Source organism: Ambystoma mexicanum, chromosome 6p (assembly GCF_040938575.1).
Source record: "Ambystoma mexicanum isolate Mex_15411 chromosome 6p, UKY_AmexF1_1, whole genome shotgun sequence".
NCBI classification, from domain to species: Eukaryota; Metazoa; Chordata; class Amphibia; order Caudata; family Ambystomatidae; genus Ambystoma; species Ambystoma mexicanum.
In genome coordinates, this window is record NC_090935.1 from 1,174,651,415 (window position 1) to 1,174,671,501 (window position 20,087).

Sequence of the window (20,087 nt, forward strand, 5' to 3'; positions counted from 1 at the left end):
CTCATGGTGCTTGGTGATCCCAAGTGTTAGGGCTTTGTAGTGTTATTGGGTTCACAGTGGTGAAGGGCTCCCTGTGGTGTAGTATCTCAGTTTCCAGTTTTCGTGGTGCATGGGAGCTCCAGTTTTACTATGGTAGTATTTGAGATAGGTATTGACAGGTGTGTCACACTGCAGGCATTGGCAATGCTTAATGTGGAAGTAGGAAAATGCAGTGTGGTGGAGCACAACAAGCGAGGTTGGAACATGTGAATCCAACCCAGGAAGCACTGTGGGAAGAGAATGCAAAACAGAGGGACACAGCACTCTCTAGATTCCGAAGTGCAGGTGAACCTTGCCCAGGAGGCACGGAAGGAGGAATAAACTGTGGTGGGGCACACCTCTAGCAAGATTGAAAATGCAGAACGAACCAACTAGGGGACCTCAGTGGAAGCAAACATGCAGTGTGGCGGAAAACAACCCAATGAGACACAAATATGCAAGCAGCCCAACACAGGAATCACTGTGGGAGAAAAATGTGATGCGGTGCCATTTGACAGTGCTAGACTCAAAACTCAAACCCAGCCCTGAGCATAGTGAGAGAAAGGTGTAATGTGGTGGAGCACAATACTAGCTAGATTCAAATGCAACCAACCTCATATCAAGTGGTGCTGTGAAATAGAAATGCAATGCAGCAGGGGTGTTGCTAGGTCTGGACAAGATTCGGGGCTATGCTAATGTCAGCGCTGTCAAGACTCGGGGCTAACTAGCCTTTTGGTTGTAGCCTCTGAGTTTCCATCCGGGGCTACAACCAAAGGACTAGGGCCTATAGCCCTCTCATCCCCCCTCTAGTAACGCCTCTCTAATGCAGTGCAACACATCACTAACAGGACTCAAAGTGCAAAGCAGGCCCAACCCAGGAATCACGGTAAAACAAAAATGTAATGTGGCTGAAATCAAACTCAGCAATATTCCAAATTCCAAACCAGCTATGAGCACAGTTGGAGAATAGCGTAATGTGGTGAAGCATAATACTAGCTGGATTAAAAAAAGCACCAACTTCAAATCAAGTGGCGCTGTGGAACTGAATGCAATGTGGTGGAACAAAACAATAACCGTTTTCAAAATGTAAATGCGACCCAGCCGAGGAACTTCTGTGAAACAAAATTGCAATGCAGTGGCAACAAACTGAGCGAGAATTAAAAATCAAACATCCCTGAAAACAGTAGGAGAAAAGTGTCATGTGGTGGAGCTCAATTCTCACAGTATTGAAATTGTAAGAAAGACCCTACCCAGGGGGTACAGTGGGAGAACAATGCAGTGTGGTGGAACACACTAACAGGAATTAAAATGTGAAGCAGACCCAACTCTGGAACCTCTGTGGAAGGAAATGCAATGCAGTGACAACAAACACAGCGAGATTCACAATTCAAACCCACCGCCCTGAGCACAGCGAGAGAAAGTGCAATTTGGTGAAGCCCAATACTAACCTAATTCAAATTGCAAGGCAAGCCCAACCCAAGGGGTAAAGTGGGAGAAAAATACAATGTAGCGGAACACAATACTGACAGGATTCAAAATGCAAAGCAGACCCAACCCAGGAATCACTGTGAAAGAAAAGTGCAGGCATGTGCTGACAGAATGTGCAAGTCTGGGGTCAGTATATGATTCAAATCTGAGCAACTTTGTATATAACCTGGAGACTATTAAAAGCTCTGATATTTGGAGGTTGTGTATGAATACACAGAGCAATAGCTGGCACTTAGCACTTTATTGTATTTGGTTGTATGCTATAACAAATCTGGATTTGCATATTATGAAATGAATTGGTAAGTTTTAAAATCACTGTTTGCTTTTATGGTGGTTGCATCTATTGTGGTTATATATATATATATATATATATATATATATATATATATATATATATATATATTGCGGTTTTATATACTGTGGTTAGTAATGTTTCCATTTTATGTCTGATGAAATTGTGTAAATATGTATGAAATATTATGAATCATATGTGCAATGTTTTTAACTGTAACACATTAATCACAAATGCAATAAAAATCAAAGAAATGTGCAATCCAATGGCACCAAACACAGTGAGAACTCAAATCAAACCCAGCCCAGAACACAGTGGGACAAAAGTGTAATGTGGTGGAACACAATACTAACAGGATTCAAAATTCAAAGCAAACACAACTCAGGAACCACTGTGAAGGAAATGCAATGGGGTGACACCAAACACAGCAAGAGTCACAATTAAAGCCCATCCCTGAGCACAGTGGGAGAAAGGTGTAATGTGGAGGAGCCCAAAACTGACAGGATTCAAATTGCAATGCACACCATGGGGGTACAGTAGGAGAACAAGCAGTGTGATGGAACACAATACAAACAGGATCCAATCTGTGAAGCAGACCCAACCCAGGATTCACCCTGAAAGAAAAGTGCAATCTGGTGGCACCAAACACAGCGAGAACTCCAAATCAAACCCAGCCCTTAACATAGTGGGAGAAAAATGTTATTTGGTGGAACGTAATACTAACAGGATTCGAAATGGAAAACAGACTCAATCCAGGAACCACTGTGAATGGGAATACAATCTGGGGACCCTAAACATAGCGAGAGTCACAATTCAAGCCTAGCCTTGAGCACAGTGGGAGAAAAGTGTAATGGGGCGGAGCTCAATAGTAACAGGATTCGAATTGCAAGGCAGACCCAACCAAGGGTGCTCAGTGGGAGAGAAATGCAATACGGCAGAAACAACACCAACAGGGCTCAAAATGCAACACTACAACAATGACGAAGTCTCCTACTTGTGTGTCACTGCAGACTGCAATAACTATATCATGCAGAATTGGGACTCCCATGGAAAACAGGTGTCGAAGGTACCCTTTGCCTGAGCCCATAGCCGGCTGCCTGGGCCAGGCTGCCCTGTGACACTCAGTCAAGGCCTGTTCCTGGTCACAGCAAACAATCAGGGAAGGTGAGGCTGGTGACGTCCCTGCGCTCACACCAAACAAAAAAAGCCTGCGAGCGAAAAAGGCCCAGGACACTCTTGCAAGGATAACAAGTATTTATTTCTACAAAAATAGGAATGCATTTGCAAAGAAGTCTTCTGCAATGGAACGTTCTGAGGTCCGTTAGCATACGCAGTACATTATAAGCACAAAAGCATCACAGATAAGGTCATACTATACAGTACAATCCTATGACACTTATTGGTTCAGGCCTATAGATTTAGGGCTGCTCCATATGGGATGCCAGGACATTGGTCCATCTTCATCTGTTCGCCTCTGTTCATGTGGGTGCTGCTGGGCTCGTCATTCGTGGTGAGCTGACCTAACAATCAATTTGCTACTCTAAACACAATGTTATTCTTCCGATCATAACAATGTACCTGGCAAATACAGGGAGGGGCTCTGTGGAGAACCAGGGTCACACTAACTCGCACACACTTCACTCATTCCAAGACAGATCAGAAATTCCCAAGGTCCTCCACCTTAGTTTTGGGCAATAATTCTGATGCCACACTGCACCTCGCTGCATGTGACCCATTCTGGAAGGTGCGATAGCTTTGCCTTTTGATCTTAGTGATTGATTGAGGGTTTTAAAGGTTTTATGGTCAGTGGTCTGGGTTTCAATGTTACTGTGGCATGCGGGGGTCATGTAATGAGAGCATGGCATGGATGTATTTCTCGTGTTAGGATTTTTGGGGGGAGGAGGGTGTTGCTATCTGCTTTGTGGGATGGTACTACCAAGTGGCATTCTGCTCCCTTCAAATAACCTTCCAGGGTGCATTCTTCCCAAGGCGTGCAAGCCTGTAACTCTCTGAACAATCAAGGAAGTTGTGGATTTTTTAGACCTGGCTAGGATGGGGTTGGTGTTCACGCTCATGCACAGGGCCTAATACAAATAGACAATGTGCTGTTTGCCACGCTTGGGCCTAACATCTAAGATGGCGGCCACTTGCCAAAATGGTGTTTAAACCCGTATCTATGATATAGCTTATAACACATGTACTAAAGTGATTGCACACCCCCCTGTATATGCACCCCCCTCACCAGCCCTCCCTGGATGTGCTCTATTAGCATCTAGTTCTTGTTCGGTATCGCCTAGAGGGGTGGAAAGACACTCTCTCCTTTCCAACATTCCCCCCTTTAATTATCCTCAATTAATGAACTTCTCCACATTGTTGCTTGCTACTAAATTCCAATATATCTTCTCCTCCCCCCTATGTACCCTCTCCAACCTTTCAGCTTCCAAGTATGGCAGCAACCCGTCTTTTGGAACCCATGCTTTGTAAACATCTCGTAAGCTTGTGCCAGACTGGGTGTATTCTTCTGGGGTACATGTCATATAGAAATACCCCCCTCCCCTGCTCAAACGATCCAGTGCTCCGTGCAATTCTCGGGGTTGGGTGGATGTGTGGTATATTTATTCCATGCAGGGTTTGTTTGGGTCATCTGTTTGGGTACCATTTTCTGTGGAATTGTGAAGTGTTTAGGGTGCCCCCCCAATTGAGACCATCATCATTGCGCTACTGGGCACTGCTTTGGCACAACATCGGAGTCCCATCTGGCAAACAATGACCAAAATAAAGATGATGATGGGTACCAGCATATTCATAAGTGCCCAGAGCCATGATGGAGTCCAAGAAAATGTAATATCAAACCAGTCCTCATCTTGTATTCTTTCTTCATGCGCAATCCCAGGTTGTGCACAGCCTCAATTATATGCGACACTGAACCATTTTCAGCATCTTCGGGGGGCATAAATGCACAACATGAGTCTCCTATCTTTTTGCACATGCCCCCCTCCATGGCATTCAGCATATCGAGGACATAGCAGTTCTGCATAATCATCAGCCTCAAGGCACAGAGGTATACCTTTATGATGTTGAACCCCGCTTGGTGTCAATAGCAAGTTGGATCAGCTCCCAGCAGACAACCTGCATATATTTACCGTTGGCTACATCTTGCACACTGGGTAATAGCAATGAGGCAAAAAAGGTCTCTGCTTTGGTGAATAGTCAGAATTTGGCTGGTATTTCCTCGAGCAAGCTTGATGAGTCTTTGGATATATAATGTGATCTTTTCTTTCTTTGCAGAGTCACAACTTTATCTTTTACTGGGAGAGTGTGGAACTCTGGTACTGGCAACATGTTTCTTGTTTCTTCTTCAGGTGCTGGGAAGGGGGTAGGGGCAAAAGTCTCTATTAGTCCCCCTTGCATGTGTACTTCTGGGATTACGAGCAGGGCTGAGTGTAGCGTGGCCAGCGAACAATAGCCCCTCTGTGATCATGGGAGGTGCAAGTACCCTTGTTGACCGCATACCGAGTAGTAATCCATCACTGCCTCCATGCCTTTCTTGAAATCAGGAATGAGCAATGTTTTGTTGCAATGTTCATTGGCCCCTTCAGATACTGTTCTGGCACTGTAAAAGCAAGGTTCGTATGATTCCTCTCTGTGTACTTTCACTAGTTTCTGCATTGCTTCAATCCATGTTAGCTTTGTGATATGTTCAATCCAGAATGGTACGCACACTGCTTGCCCGCGCCAGACCTTCTGGCATGCAGCTCACTGACGTTTGTTGCCATTTTGTTATTTATGTATTCCAATCCTTGTATCACCAGGCATGGTCTCCTTGGGAATTTTCTTCCTTTAGGGTTTTTGTTGCATTGCAGGCTGTCTGGATCAACAGGTTTGATACTTACATTGTGTGACTGAAATGTGCCCCTGAGCCTGCATAGAGCAAGATGTACTGGGCATTGCACCTCTACAATTGATAATTTCTTGCAGAATGGTCCAGTAGGGCAGAGCAAGGTGCCCCTCAGTGTTCTTAGTGTCATTCCTATGCTGAAGCTTTGACACATAGTGCACCTAATAACCTTGCTTGTTAAATGTTCCTGAATGTTTGTAATGAACAAATCCTCTTGTATATCAGCAGCGATGTGTGAAGGGTGATGCCTTTGGTCACCACTATTATCAACAATTCGTGGGGCATTACTGCCTTCCCTGTATACTCTTGCCTCCACAACAAGTCAGTAGGGGACTGAATGCATCCTCTTTTTACCCACATTTGTTTTCCCTCCTCTGGGGCTTTACCCTGTAGCTGTATTATCTGTGCTCTCGGCAGGGCATTCTATGAGACAGGTGGCTGGTCAAGGGCGTGGGCCATGACAACATACTCTGCCACAATTGGTATGGGGAGATATGCTGCTAATTTGGCCATGGTGTCAGCAGCAGCGTTTCCAAGTGACACCATGCCTGTGCTGTTGGCATGGGTGGTGCATTTAACGACCGCCACTACAGAAGGCTAGGATAGCATGTAAATTAGCTTGTCTAACAGCACGGCATGTTGTACTGGCGACCCATACACCCTCCTGAAGCCCCTCCTTTTCCACTGTGACAGACTGACATGCACTGTTGTAGTGACATATACCGAGTCTGAATAAATGGTCACGTGGCAGCCCTGTGAAGATTGCAGTGCTTCAATGAGAGCAATGAGTTCCGCTGCCTGTGCTGAGTAATGCATTAGTAGTCTTTTCAAAATGAATGTCTTATATTCACTATCAACTAGGTGTACTACTGCTGTGCCCGTATGTTTGATTGTCACTGACCCATTAACAAAGAGGACCCCCTTCCCTCCAATGGTCTGTCTTTTGCTTTGTGAATGTCATTCTCTTCCCCCCCGTAAGTTACACAGTCGTGTCTGACTAAATCTTCATCAGTGCTTATTTTTGTAATGAATGTTGCAGCGTTCACTGTTTTGCATTGTACAATGTGTGTATGTTTGGGCTGGACAGAATGATTTTGTATGCAGATGCTCTTTGGGTAGTCAGGGTAGATTTTGACCATTCTAGAATGGCAAAGACGGAATGTTCCACGTAAAGCATTATTGAATTGTGGAACTTATTTCGATGGCAAATGCTGCAGCTGCAAGAGCCTGTTCACAAGCGAACTTCCCGTGCATCACTGAGTCTAACATGCCCCTATAATAGGCCAGTGTCTTATGGCCCATTGTGCTTCTCTGTGATAGCACAGCAGTCATAAACTGGCCATTAGAATTAGAGAATAAATTAAGTTCCTCTGTGTAGTCGAGGCCACTAAAACGGGTGCAGATGAGATCACCTTTTTAAGTTCATCAAAATTTTGCAAGATCCCTTCAGTCCATGTAATTTTGTTTTCAGTCTTTTGCACTTCTTTGAGGCCCTGTAAGAGAGGCCTTGTGTATGCTGCATAATCGAAAATCCATGCCCTGCAGTAATTGCACAACCCTAGGAACTTCTGCATTTCTTGCACTGTCAGGGGCTGGACAGAGGCGCGCACCAAGGCAGTGCGGTCAGGTATTCGTTTGCCATGTGCTGAGATCAACTGTCCTAGGTAAAAAACCTTCTTTAGACAGTATTGCAGTTTTGCCTTGTCAATTTGGTACCTCTTACAAGCCAGAAGCTGTAAGAGTGTGATCAAGTCTTGTCTACATTGGTGCTCAGTATCGCTGCATACCAGCATATCATCCACATACTGTATGATTGTGCTGGAAACTTGAATGTTCCCTAAATATGCATGTATTATTCTGTTGAAAATACGGGGGCTCTCATAGAACCCCTGAGGTAACCTTGTGTGTTCAAATCACATCCCCCTCATGAGTAAAGGTGGTGAGGTACTGTGAGTCTGGGTGCACTGGTATGTAAATGAAGGCATTTTTGAGGTCCACTACTGAAAAACGTGTCACTTCGTGGGGATGCTACACAAAACAATGGCAGGGTTAGGTACTACATGATACAATGGTACAATGTCATTTAGGGGAGTAAATCCTCAATTATCCTCCAATTGCCCCTGTTGCCTTCTTCACAGGGTAGATAGCCGTGTTGCATGGGGAGGTAGAGGGTAAAATTATCCCCCATTTCAATAGTGCACTGATGGGGCCTTTTTTTCCCCTCCTCCGCCACCCTGGAAAGTTGATATTGCTTCACTCGTGGTAGTACTGATCCGGGCTTCAGTGTAATATGTAATGGGTTCACTCCCTGTAGGAGCCCCAAGTCATAGGGGTTTGTTGTCCATAGTCTCTCTGGCACTTGCTCTAAGTCTGCTTCAATAAACTAGGCTGGGGCCATAAGGGCCATTGTGTGACACTGAACCTTTCAGTATTGCACCATTATCTCAAAGGGTATGCATATTGCTAGCACAATCTTTCCATCATCTGGTCTGTCATCGAGCAATTCTGCATCAGTCACCTCCTTCAGGGGTATTGGTATTGTCAGGCCAATGAAAAATACTGTGCGCCATTTGCACCCATGCTGGGTCCCTATCACAACAATCCTCTGCTGAAACCACCAATCTTTGTAAATCTAGGGACAGTATTGGTGCCTGCTACCATTTCAGGGGACCCGACAGGACGAAAAATAGATTCTGTGGGCACTCACCAACACCATCTGCCAATCCGAAGCACCGCCTCCACAAGCACGGTTATTCCATAGACAAACATGTCCGGATCTATGAGGATACCACAAACAACCACCTCTCCTCCCATTGCATGGATAATTAACATTTCTCTGATGGTGCACATCCTGGCTTTGCGCAAACTATGCCACTGGCTGTGAACGATATTGTCATGTTGAGCTTGTGGGCAGATCCCTCACCAACAAGTTCACGGGTGAACTTTCCGAATATAGTAGGGGGGCCCACTCCACCTTCCCTCCTATTTTGATGTCAACCCCCTTAGTGTATGCAACCATGGAGACAGTCCCATAGAAGTCCTGAGTGTCAAGAGTTTGGCCCGAAAGTGGGAAATCTCCCTCACTGATGCATGATTGTGTGGCACCTGTTTTGATCAGAAAATGAAATGTGTTTTTCCTTTCTCTGCGCCCACTAAGGGTTCCTCATCAGGGTGTACATTAATAGATAGTACTGGGCACGCAAGTGCTTTCTGTGGGCTGTCCTAATCTGGGTACATGTTTGAGCCTGGGAACATGAAAGGGTTGTTTCTTATCATGCTCACTCCTTGGTATGGCACTATATTGCCATTGGTCACTTTGTTACTTGTGTGCATGTTCCCATTTCCATGCTGGGGCATCGCTTCTTGTGGGTACTGCTGCTGTGGGTGCTCCTGCTGCTGCGTGTACTGTTGTTGCGGTTGCTGAGGATACACTGCTGGTGGCCGGGGTCAGAGCTGCGTGTATGCTTAGTGTATTTCATAGGGTGTGGAGGTCATTCTTGGTGTTGGCATCTGCTGTGTACTCTGGGGTGGTGGCTGATAGGTGTTGTATGTGTTAAACCCGGGCCATGGCCTGCTACTGCATTCTCTCAGAAAAAATTCCCCTACTTCCTGCAGTTTGAAAACCCCATGCTCTGTCCCCTCAATCCCATACCTCCAAAGCCCCCACTTGCACCCCCCCTTTTGCCCCTAATCCTGCCCCTCCCATGCTGCTGACTTCCTTGCTGCCACTCCTGGGTGGGGTATTGCGGTCAGCCTCCCCACCGCCCTTGTCCTCCTTCAGGCCAAAATGCTGCTATTTGAAACATCTGCAGATCCCTGTGTGCTCCCCGTCCCGTGTGTCTGTGCTAGAGTGGTACTGCCACCTTAACAGCTATCTTTGCCAGCTTCCTCTGTACCAATATCACTTAATTTGCCTGTAGCTGCTGTGTAGTTTCCTTTTCTTTTTCCCTTATTCGTTTGCAGTGGTGTATTATTATACTCTGTATTTCCAGCCACCCGTTCGCTTCAATGCCCAATATCTTGTCTAGTACCTTCTGCACCTCTTTTGATAATCCCCTTTTAATGACAAAATGGAAACAGGGAATTGATCATTCCCAATGGTCCCCTGTCTACGCTCTCCACAACTCCTGAACCTTAATAATGTACTGCGCGTGATCTTCGTCATCGCCCATATTGTTTTGCATAACCGACCGTAAATCGGTGGTATCATGGTATGTGCCCGAAACGCGGACCATACCTGCGCTCTGATGTTGTTGAATGGTGCATCGTCGTCCAACCTGACTCTGGGGTACCCTGCTTTAACCCAAACGTCCCCAGCCTGCAACCCCATCATCACCACCAATAAACTTTTCATTTCGTCCATGGCAAGGGGCACACCTGCAGTCTGTTTCTCAAATGTGTGTACCCACTTCCCCGCCCCTTCTGTTAACGGCAGGAGTGCCTTGATCAAGTTGTCATTCTCCATCTGTGCCCAGGACACATACCGTTCTCTACCTATGCCCTTGTGAATCAAAGTCATTTGGAAGCCCACCTTACTCCCTTCTCTTCTCCCTACACTTCCCCTTCTCCTTGCTACTACCATCCAACCAAACCTCTGTACCCTCTCATCCCACAAACTCTCCACTTGTGGTGTCATTTGCAGCACCTGTTACGCTTCCTCTTCACCGTCATACTGAAACTCGTCCAATGTACTGCACCCATCCTCACCCTGATCACCACCTAGGCCTCTTTCGGATCTTACAGTTACATACTTTTTGCTATGTGCTCTCTCATCTTCTTTCTTCTCTATATGCACATCTTTTATCGACGTGCATTCTAATCTGACCAAAATGTCCCCCGCTCGCCACTCATCTAAACCGCTCCCTTTTTCCTCACCCTGTGCTGTTCGCAGCCGCTCTAGATCTGCTCATGCTGACTCTAGCGCTTTTTCTAACTCTTTCTATCCTGTGCACTCTTGCGGGGGAGCCATTGCTGAAATGGTGGTATTTGAGGGTGGTGGGACCATTGGCCGGGTGGTTACATATGTCGGGTTACTGCACCCAATTGCTGGGAGTGCTGCCAATGGATATATCCCTTCTATGCTGGTTGTGTCCCACCCGCTTCTGCCTGCTTGCCCCCCTTCATGGGTGTCCTATTCCCCTCCCTCATTGGAGTCTTCCATGTCCTCAATCATCTTCAATATATCTAAAATGTCCTTTCTGTTCTGCAACTGTTTACCCTTAACTTTTTCTGCTAAAAACATAGGGCCTCATTACACGGTAGGCAGTAACCATGGCGCTATTAGCGTCATGGTTGCCACCTGTATTTTACCGTGTCCGCCTTGGTGGATGGCGGAATTACCGCCCTACTCCAAGGTGAGCGGGGGCGGTAATTCCCCATTCACCACGGCTCTTCCCCATTCCCATTTTTGCCCCCATAGGGCATAATGGGAATGGGAAGGTGCTAATTACGGTACCGCAAATTGCGGTACCGTAATTAGCTCCGAGGTCCCTTTGCGGCACCCTACTTTAACGGCTGGTAAAACCAGCCGTTAAAGTCGGGTACCGCAAAGGGAACTCGTAGTAAGGCGGTAGGGGTTTACCGGTACTGGTGCCCTTACCGGTACCGGTAAACCCCTACCGCCTACCGTGTAATGAGGCCCATAGTCATGTGCTCCAGTATTACCTTATTACGGGTAACTTGCTCTGGCCAGGAATGTGGCAGCCTACTCTTGTTTCTGTCATCCACTGTTTATGATACTCCTCGATATTCTCCCATTAAAAGGGCAGGGTTTTGTACATATTCTCTAAAGGTGTCTCTACTCCCATTGCAGTGATGCATGCGCTCTAAGGCGTCCCTACACTCCTAATCGTGCGCTGCGCACACTGCAAATATCACAACCAACAAAATCAGTATCGTTCTCCCCTATATGTCAGCCCTCGTTACTTCCCCTCCCCCTCACGCACACCCACTCTCACACTCCACACACCCACAACACACTGCTATGTGCACAATGCCCCTCCTCGGACCTCCACCTTGCTAATAAAAAACACAAAAACAATAAACTAAAATAACAATCTGAAATAACAACCACTGCCATTCCCGAGCCCACTAATTTATTCTATTTATTTCCTCTTCTTCCATTACACTATAAAATTGGTACCACCATCTCCCCACACTAGGGGAAGCTCCCTACACTTCCATTTTCTTTTTCCTTAATATACTCCTTAAAAGCTCGTGCACCTCATGCTCACAACCACACTCCTTTCCAAATGAACTTACCGTACTTGTTATCCCTTGCAAGTGTATAGTCACATAAGTGTTTTCACCTGAACTCTTCTTTCAAGGGGTTTCAATACTGCCCTGCACTCTCTCCGGAGTTACGCCCTGCTTCAAAGAGCAGACAGGAATTATTCAAAGATGGCTCCTGTACACCTCTGGGACGTAGGTGTTTTTTGGGACTTGTCACTGCAGGTGGGTGTGGCCCCTCGGAAGAAGAGGCCTGGAAGTCTCTGCCAGTGCATGGGTCGCTGAGATCACATCAAGGTCACCAAATAAAGGCACCACCTACACGCTCACACCAGAAAAAATACAGCCCACTTGAGAAAAAGGCAGAGGACACTCTTGCAAGGATAACAAGTATTTATTTCTACAAAAATGGGAATGCATCAGCAAAGAACTCTGCTGCCACGGAACGTTCTGAGGTCCGTTGGCATTTGCAATAGGTTATAAGCACAAATGCATCACTGATGATGTCATACTATACAGTACAATTCTATGAGACAGATTAGCGGAAGCCATTGATCCATCTTCATCTGTTAGTCTCTGTTCACGTGGGTGCTGCTGGGCTCGTCATCTGCAGTGAGCTGACCTAACAATTAATTAGCTACTCTGACACACAATGTTATCTTTACAATAGTAACAATGCACCTGGCGGATACAAGTATGGGCTCGGGGGAGAACCAAGGTCACACTAACTCACACACACTTCATTCATTCCAAGACAGATCAGCAACTACCAAGGTTAGTTTTGGGCTATAATTCTGATACCACGCTGCACCTCACTGCAGCGCAAGAGCCTGTAACTCTCTGAACAAAGGAGGAAGTTGTGCATTTCTGAGACCTGGCCAGGATGGGGGTGGTGTTCATGCTCATGCAAGGGGGCTAATGCTAATACATAAAGTGCCTTTTTGCTACACCTGTGCCTAACTTCTAAAACGGCTGTCATTGCCAAGATGGCGTTTACACCTGTATCTACCATATAGCCTGTAACACATGTACTAAGGTGATTGCACACCCCCCTGTATGTGCATCCCCTCCCCCTGCTCCCCAGATGTGCTCTATTAGCATCTAGTTCTTGTTTGGCATCACCTAAGGGGTTGGGGGTTGGGAAGACCCTCTCTTCTTCCCAACAGTGGGTAGAGGGTGATGTGTGTGTTGTGTGTGTGTATGATGTGTGTTCTGTGATGCAACAGAGGAAGAGGGCAAGCCTGAGAGAGCGCAGAATGCACTTAGATTTTGCAAAATATGGCAGGGGTCCGAAAATGGTATTGCAGACCTTACAAGACCACGGATGGGTCCATGGAGGCTCCTCTGGTCGGCACAAACGGGGAAATGAACTACCCATTTGATTGGCATGTTGGGAGTGCTCCAGGCTAGTCTCCTGGTCGCTGCAGCCAAATCGGGGAAGGGTAGGGTGGGTAGAGGGCAGTACAGTGGTTGTAAAGCAACGGAGTGAGAGGGCAGGGCTGAGAAAGGCTCATCTGGTCGGCATGAACTGGGAAAGGAACTACCAATTTGAAAGATAGGTGTGGGTGGAGGAATGTAAAATCATTAAAATAGATCAGAAACATCATCAGTATTGAATTATTTACTTGCACATGTTTGGCCTTTCTCAATCTACCACTAGATTGCTATAACAAATATGTCCAAAGTACAGTGTCAGAATTTAATATCATAAATGCAACGAGGTTATATCTTGGCTACTGCTCCCAGGTGAGTACCATTTAAGCGAAGAATTGGAAGCCACTTTGACCCTAAATCATTGTTCTCAACCTTTTTGTATGCATTTGACTACTTATTTGGTGGTTTACACATTTATTAATCATGGTTTACTAGCTGTACTTAATATATCATATGCCAATGTTGCACTCTCTCTCTTTCTCTCTCTCTCTCTCTTTCTCAGGGATGACATTTTGGGGTCACCATGGGTCACAGCTAAAACTCCTGTGTTCTCCTTTGCTACCCCTGTTGTCTCCCTTGCTACCCCTAAAAAACATTGTTTTATTTTCTTTTAGATGTAACCTCCTGGGCTGTGGCCATCACCATGTGGTTATTTGTTTCTGAAGTGGCTGGTTTCTTGTTGAGGCCTCTTAATAAAAGAGGGTGTTCCACAAGTGTAACTCTTTGAGCCGTGACCCTAAATAAGAAAAAATAGGAATAACAAATAATTTGTCTTTCTAGAATTTTAGATGACAATTGCTAGACTCATTAAAAGTTTATTTCAGGCACACCCAGGGGGTGAGTCACTGATTTAGTCTGTTCTTAAACACCCCAACTCAGCCTTTCATCCTTCTGAGGTCGATAAATGAGTACCAACACAGGTTGGGTGATATTGTATGCATATTTGTTCTATAGAAAGCGCTTAAGGGTAAGTGCTATATAATAACACATCATTATCATTTGACCTTGAACGTCTTCTTGCATTCCCAGTAATTTGGTAATATGGGCCTATATAAACAATGATATTAACAATAAATATGTGATCCATTATTGTATGAAATGTATGTCACATTATAGTGATCTGTAGCCATATTTTTGTAGTGTACTTTTGAATAATGCTATGTGATGCCACTTCCTGTTTGTCAAGGGGTGAAAGGTCATGTTCCATCGCTTCCTGTGATGTCAATTCGGGTGGCGTCACATTACATCACTTTCTGTTATGTCATCAGAGGTCAAGGGGCATGTGATGTCACTTCTGCAACCCCTGCCATTTTGGTGAAATTATGCCCCTGTTCTTTCTCCCCCTATCTGTCTTGCTGTGTTTGTGTTCTCTTTCTCTGTCCTTGTGTATGCCACTCTTTTTCTATCTCTATCTATCCCTATGTCTCATTCTATCTCTTTCTCTTTCTGCATGGGGGAGAGTTGTATTGTCAGTTGCTTCTTTGCTAGAGCTGTTGCTGTCTGGTGAGACCAGAAAAGGGGGATATTTTGATGGGGGCTGTGTTTAAAAAAAAAGGGCATTATTTAGATGTACTAACATGGTAAACTGATTATTAATATTCTATTCGGCTAATGATCACTTGCCTCGTATATTTTAGTTGTAATAAAAACTTCTCTTACTAAGCCCATAACAACAGCCTAGCATATCCAAATACATTTTTTTCATAAAATGTTACCATTCCAAAATTGACAGTCTGCTACAATATTATTGTACTGTTTTGAAATATCCCTTTGAGAAATGGGAAGGCGACACATAAAATCAGTGAGGTTCCATTGTGATTGGTATTTAATCAAAGAACACTCTGAGAACATAAGAATGACTACATATCTTTTAGATTTGCGAACTGTTTACATGGTAAAAGAGCGAATTAATAGAATCACTGAGTATATAATGCTCACTGGGCTTGGTGTATATTTAATTTTGCACAACACTCCCTCTAACATTAAAATGCTTACAACATTGAACCAAATATACTCGCTAGGACAGCCTCAGGATCTAGATGTGATGATAGCATGACTATGACATCAGAACTCAATTGGGCTTCTCAGGGTGTCCCAAGATACTGTTTCCTTTCTCTGTTTCAATATCTAGCTGGATGGCAGTGTAGGGGTGGCTAAGCAATTTATACATATATGCTACAGCCTTGAAATATGTTAGATATATTTTCTGAAGGAGTTATACCTAATTCTGTAGTAGCTTATTATGGTGGTAAATGGTGGCATTTATTGTAGCATAGCACCTCTTGTGATAATCCCCTTTTATACTGTTGGCGCTCTCCTCAGAATATATTCTAACATCTGTCTTCTTTTATCCCAGTCTTTTCTAATATTTGATACTTGACTTATTACACTTAGCTTGGGTGGTAAATTTACCATTCAGCAACTTATCTACGATGCTGAAAAATGTCCTGATGGCAGATCTGCACAGCTGTAAACATGCTAAATGAAATACCGCACACTCGCTCACTTTCTAACTATAGAGTTGACATCAAATCATTCCCATGAAAGTCTTTACTATTGCGCACTTGTCTGTGTGTTCAGATTAAATAGAATGACCAAAGGTCACAAAATGCATCAGAACACAAAGTCATTTTTATACTGTGTATTTATCATGACAGATACATTTACCAATTACACATGGTAACAGCTATGCATGGAATACATTTGCCAGTGCGAACACGAAAAAAAAAAAACAATTTCAAAAGGCATATCTCAAGAAAAGAATGAACTGTAATCAGCCCAGGCAACCTGACCTTGAGTTAAAGGTCTTAGCAGGAGTTTTGTTTTGTGAATATCCAACAATAAAAAAAAATATATACATTCAGAACTGCATGCACTTTTAACATTGACACATTACACATGAAATGACCCCCTCCCGACTGACTATCGGACAGGCAAATCCACCACTGCCTTACTTAGAACCATAATTACCTAGCAATGGATGGGATTCCTTGCACTGCTGACTGTGGAAGACCCCTCTCCCCTGGATTGCCACTGATAAGGAATGTCATGATCCTAGCAGCTGCCAGCATTGCCTCAGCCCAGCTCCTGGACACCAACCTGGATGTCAGAGGATCCCTGCTTCCCAAGTCACTCCTGTACGTCTTACTCAAACCCTCTCCCGCATTCTTTTTAAAACTTCTCGCTGTCACTCAAGAATAACCCTTCCCCTTACTTAGATCATGTCACCTCATCCTTTCAGCCCAGTATTTTTCCCTTCGAAAATGACGGTTTTGCTATAACTGTAACATTGCTTCCTGCACACACAATGGTGTTTCTACAAAAGGGCCCATTCCATCTTCACAGCTCATGCCATGCTGCACGTTTCAGAATGATACCACACAGCTGATAACTCCATTTCAGAAGAGCACTTTACCAAAATCATTTTCAGGTTATTTCATCTGGACCCATTTGCACTAATTTGTTAATGTCATGTTATAGGTTCTGGGATGGGATTGTTAGTTCACATTAGTACTTAGATATAGTGTAAGCCAGACCGATGAAATGTTACCCTGAACTATAGCATTTTCAAAACATGTGCTCACTGCAAGAATATGTGCATTTCATTCCTGATGAGCGGCGATCATTTATGATGTTTGTATTTCTACCTGAACCCCTTACCACTACATATGCATGAACCCCTGTACCTCACAGCGCCCAGTTATCCCAAAATACTTATCCATACAAGTCCTAGTAATGCGTGTTTAAAAAAAAGTAATTGACTCATCATGTGGTCACAGGCTGTATGAAGTCACTTTCTGTGAAGTCAATTTGCTAAAGATTCCTGAAATCACTTCTGCCATCGTATCTGTGCTGTTTTAGTGAAAGTAATGCCACTGTTTTGGGCTCTTATAGACAAGAGTGTCACAGGATCCCCAGATTGTCAGTCTGAAGAGCACAGACCAGTAGGAAAGGGGTTCTGCAAGTTAGAAGTCTTCTCATGGATCCCCATGAAGAGTGCATTGGCACCTTGTAGTTTTCTATTAAGGTCGTACATGTCACTCTCTTTACAAGCCAAAGATGGTTTTGAAGCAGTGACATCTCACCCTGCAGACTCCAGCCTTCTTCCTGGAGCAATTTGTGAGGTATCTGGGGATATCAGTTATTGGGCCTCATAACAACCCTGGCGGAAGACCATGGTGCTATTAGCACCATGGTCCATGCCGGTAAGTTACCGACGCCGCCATGGAGAAAGGGGGAAATACCACCCCATTACAAGGTTGGCAGGGTGGTAATTCCCCCTTCCTCCTTGGCCCTTCCCCATTCCCATTTTTGCCCCATAGGGCTCAATGGGAATGGGGAAGGTGCTAAGTACGGTGCCGCAAATTGTGGCACCGTACTTAGCACCAAGGTCCCTTTGCGGGTCCCTTCTTTAACGGCTGATAAAACCAGCCGTTAAGGTCGGGTCCCGCAAAGGGACCTCGTAATTAGGCGCTAATAGGTTAACGGCGCCGCAGCCTTTTACGGCACCGTTAACCCATTAGCGCCTGGGTCGTAATGAGGCCCATTGTCTGTGAATACACATTGGGCCTCATTACAAATCGCCTGGTATGGAAACAACAGTGGCGGTAAATCCGCCGCCACCGTTGTTTCCATGCCGGGCGATCACAACTCCTGCAGGCGGGAGGTGATGTTCCCACCAGGTCTGACGTGGCGGGTTTAACACCGCCCGCCTGCAGGCGGACGAGGAAACACCGGCAGCATTACGAGATGCTGCCGGTGTTTCCATGATCCCCATTCCCATTGAGTCCAATAGGACTCAATGGGAATGGGGATTAACACCATTCCGCCTCCGTGATTCCCGGAAAACCGGCGTTGTAATGCCCCTGTAATTCCGGGAATCACAGAGGCGGAATGGTAATACGAGTCCGGCGGTAACCAGGTGGTTTTACCGCCTCGGTTACCGCCAGACTCGTAATGAGGCCCATTGTTTTACTTACTTGTTTCCTTTACAACATGGAGAAGAATATGATGTTCATGCTTAGCTTGAAGATCACCAGTCAATCTTTCTCAGATGAACATTGTTCTAGATTTTTTAAGTATGCATGGTTGTTATTGACTCTACTTTTACCTTAACACTGAATATTTCTTATGTCTCTAGTGGAAAAAACAAGATGTATGACATCATTCAGGAGACAATGGTGTCCGATTTCCCTGCATTTATTGTCCAGATCTTCGGCTATGTGGCAAATCCAGGACTGATTATACCTGCAGTTCTTCTTATGATGTAAGTGATGGCTGGAGTATGCTGTTCCCTTATATTAATACTGCCAGACGATTTCTCACACATTATAACTCATTCTAAAGCAAAGGGGAAAAACATTGTTCTATGTAAATTAATTTGCTGAGTCACCGTGTTCACTGTAAGTTAAAAGGTAAGATAGACAACTGTCCTGGTTTCTTAGGGGTGAGTATGGAATACTCATTCTGCCCACAGTACTGAACACCAAGGCAACATGTAGAGTGGGAAATGTAGTAAACACAAAGGTGACTGACAATGCTTTTTAACATTGAAAGGTAAATTGCAGTTGTAGGTTAACTTTTTTCATGCTGAAAGAGACAAGGACCAATGAAAAGAAAGACCATGGTGGTCTGATCATCTTCGGTATGTTGAACAAAGTTAGAATTGTGCATTTGAAAGCAGGCCTTGGTGTATCATTTGAAAGAAATGTCCTTTTTTTTAGACTTGGATCACATAATTCTGGGGCACATCATTATGGGTATAGTGGTAACGGTGAAATCAACTTTTTATACATACTGGCTGTTTTAAGATCATGCCTTACTATGTACCTGGTGGAGGAATGCTACGTGCCATGATTACTACTACATTGTAAGTTTAAGCACTTCATTCATTTATTCCAATTTCTTCCTTCCAATTTCAAACTCCACCCAAGAGGTGAAAAAACTCACTTGAATATATTCAAATCCATGCTTCCCTTCAATGCGACAGGTGCATGGGAATAATAAAATAGGTAACACAGGAGATGAACGTGCAGATATGTCTGATGCTAACCTTCTCAACCGCTGCCATGTTTTTTAAATGGGCAATGTGGAATACTACTGTAAACCCCTACACTGCTCATCCAAACTGCAATACCCATGCGCCTCAGCACTAAATCCTGCTATCCCCTTTGACCAAATAACCAGCATTCACTGTCACCACCTTACCCTCTCCTAGTTCCCAAGCAACTTCCCCTGGATCTCTAACACACATCAGTGTTCATGTTTCCTAGCATGTATGTATTTGATGCTTGCTTCATCCCATTCCCGTCATCATATCTTTACTCTAAAAATGTTCTGTTAGCAGTGATACATTTTCACATTTAAACTGCTTTTATTTGCACACACATGGGCAAGCCGTTTTTGTTTCAGTGTTTAGAAATCCTGTTTTCCATGTGAAAGAGATATTTGATTTTTCCTTTTTTGTAAATTCAAAGGCTGCTTTTCCTTTGGTAATGACAGGAGGCCCCTTTTCCACATGGCTCCTCAATTTTGCTTGAAAAAAAAAAGGCCAAACGGTTTTTGTTTCAGTGTTTAAAATCCTGCTGTTCGTGTGAAAGGTACTTTTGTTTGGGCCTTTGAGTGCACCCCACACACGGACTTTGTAATTAAACCCATGTACAGGAGGGAGCCGAGCCGGGCCGTAGGACTGGGTTTTTCCCAAACTGCACTTTTAGATGGAATAGCAGC

General features: G+C 44.6%; 1 protein-coding gene across 1 annotated transcript in view; it reads left to right on the top strand.

The window, feature by feature from the left end:
- Positions 1–20,087, top strand: part of LOC138510283 (transmembrane channel-like protein 2-A) — a 614,464-nt gene that overhangs the window by 498,710 nt on the left and 95,667 nt on the right. The window contains exon 15 of the mRNA XM_069625813.1: positions 18,499–18,624. Coding sequence (XP_069481914.1) covers positions 18,499–18,624 — 126 coding nt within the window. The remainder of the gene's footprint in view (positions 1–18,498; positions 18,625–20,087) is intronic.